Genomic DNA, 1,909 nt, shown 5'->3' on the forward strand with positions numbered 1-1,909 from the left:
TAGTTGTTAAATACTTCTGCCTCAGTAATCGATAGGACAAGTAGACAGAGAATTAGTAAAGATATTAAATGAAACAACTCTCTTAACCAGCACAACCTACAAACAGACATAGAACACCCTAGCCCATAATAGTTTTTCAGGCACAAATAAATATAAATGCCATTAGCTGAGCGTTGTGGCGGGCGCCTTTAGTCCCAGATACTTGGGAGGCAGAGGCAAGAGACTCGCTTGAGCCCAGGAATTGGAGATTGCTGTGAGCTGTGATGCCACAGCACTCTACCCAGGGCGACAGCTTGAGGTTCTGTCTCAAAAAAAAAAAAAAAATTCACTGAGCTATACATTTGTTTTGTGTGGTTTTCTGCATTTTATTTTGTAATGAAAAGGTTAAAATACTTAAAGGAAATATGACATTTATGATCACTAGTTCAAGGTGCTTATATAAAAGTATTTATTATTCTCTGAATTTTTATTTTTATAATCCCCTAGAGGAATGCCTGAAAAAAAAATTAAAATTTTTTTTAAAACTACTTAAAGGGCGGCACCTGTAGCTCAGTTGGCAGGACACCAGCCACATACACTGAGGCTGGCAGGTTCGAACCCAGCCTGGGCCTGCTAAGCAACAATGACAACTGCAACCAAAAAATATCTGGGTGCTGTGGTGGGCACCTGTAGTCCCAGCTATTTGGGAGGCTGAGGCAAGAGAATCGCTTAAGCCCAAGAATTTGAGGTTGCTGTGAGCTGTGATACTACAGCACTCTACCCACGGTAACAGCTTAAGACACTATCTCAAAGAAAAAAAATAAAACTACTCAAAAGAATTTCTACGCAGTTCCATCTATAAAACTGAGAATGAGGCTCAGCACCTGTGGCTCAAGTGGCTAAGGCGCCAGCCACATACACCTAAGGTGGCAGGTTCAAATCCAGCCCGGGCCTGCCAAACAACGACGGCTGCAGCCAAAAAATAGCCGGGCGTTGTGGCAGGTGCCTGTGGGCCCAGCTACTTGGGAGGCAGAGGCAGGAGACTCGCTTGAGCCCAGGAGTTAAGAGGTTGCTGTGAGCTGTGATGCCACTGCATTCTACCCAGGGGGACAGCTTGAGGCTCTATCTCAAAAAAAAAAAAAAAGAAAGAAAGAAAACTGAGAATGAAAAGATGGTTCTTACCGTACTGTTTGAATTATCACACGCACACTTTTACAACAGTACTTTGTACCCACCCATGAAAACCTATTCCTGATATCCCAGCCTTTCTAAGAATGACAAAAGAATACTCTCCTTACCTGGAAGAAGTGGTAAAAGGGGGAAAACTGTAAGAAATTAAAGAAAAGGTATAATTTCTCCCTTGGTTTTGAAGACTGACCCAAATTGTAGAGGTACTCATAGCTTGGGAGGTTGTAGCCAATGATGTAGTGGGTCTTCCACCCGCCAAAGAGAGGGAAGCGAGGCCGGATTTCCATCTCTACAGAGTCATCCAAAATCAGGAGGTGGCTGGTGGAAACGTTGCCAATCTCATCCCGGTAATACACATCCTGGGCAGCAGCAGGGAGGATGGTCTGCAAGACAGCAAGTACACACTTCCTGAAACTCCTGCGGCCTATTCAAAGGAAAGGATCCTAACCATATAAAAGGCTTTCTTGCCCAGCCTTAGTGGGAACTTTTAGGTTTAACTTTTTAGGTTGCTTACAGTTTAGGGACTTTACCTAATGAAAACAGTTCCTAAACTATAAGCAACCTAAAAAGTTAAACTTTCCCACTAACGTTTCAAAATTTCTAGAAATCACATCTACTTCTAAATCAGGGTGGGTTAAGTAGCCAAATTCTTCTGAATAGTAATTAAGACACTTGCCTTTGTGAACACTGAAGCCTTAATAAAAAGGTGAAAAAAAATTTCCAAGTTTTTTTTTTTTTTTTT

General features: G+C 42.0%; 1 protein-coding gene across 1 annotated transcript in view; it reads right to left on the minus strand.

Moving 5' to 3' along the window:
* RPN1 (ribophorin I) overlaps positions 1-1,909 on the minus strand; it is a 39,482-nt gene that overhangs the window by 13,563 nt on the left and 24,010 nt on the right. Inside the window, exon 5 of the mRNA XM_003796199.2 lies at positions 1,358-1,550. Coding sequence (XP_003796247.1) covers positions 1,358-1,550 — 193 coding nt within the window. The remainder of the gene's footprint in view (positions 1-1,357; positions 1,551-1,909) is intronic.

Source organism: Otolemur garnettii, unplaced genomic scaffold (genome assembly GCF_000181295.1).
Source record: "Otolemur garnettii isolate 467f Iridium unplaced genomic scaffold, OtoGar3 scaffold00101, whole genome shotgun sequence".
Lineage (NCBI taxonomy): Eukaryota > Metazoa > Chordata > Mammalia > Primates > Galagidae > Otolemur > Otolemur garnettii.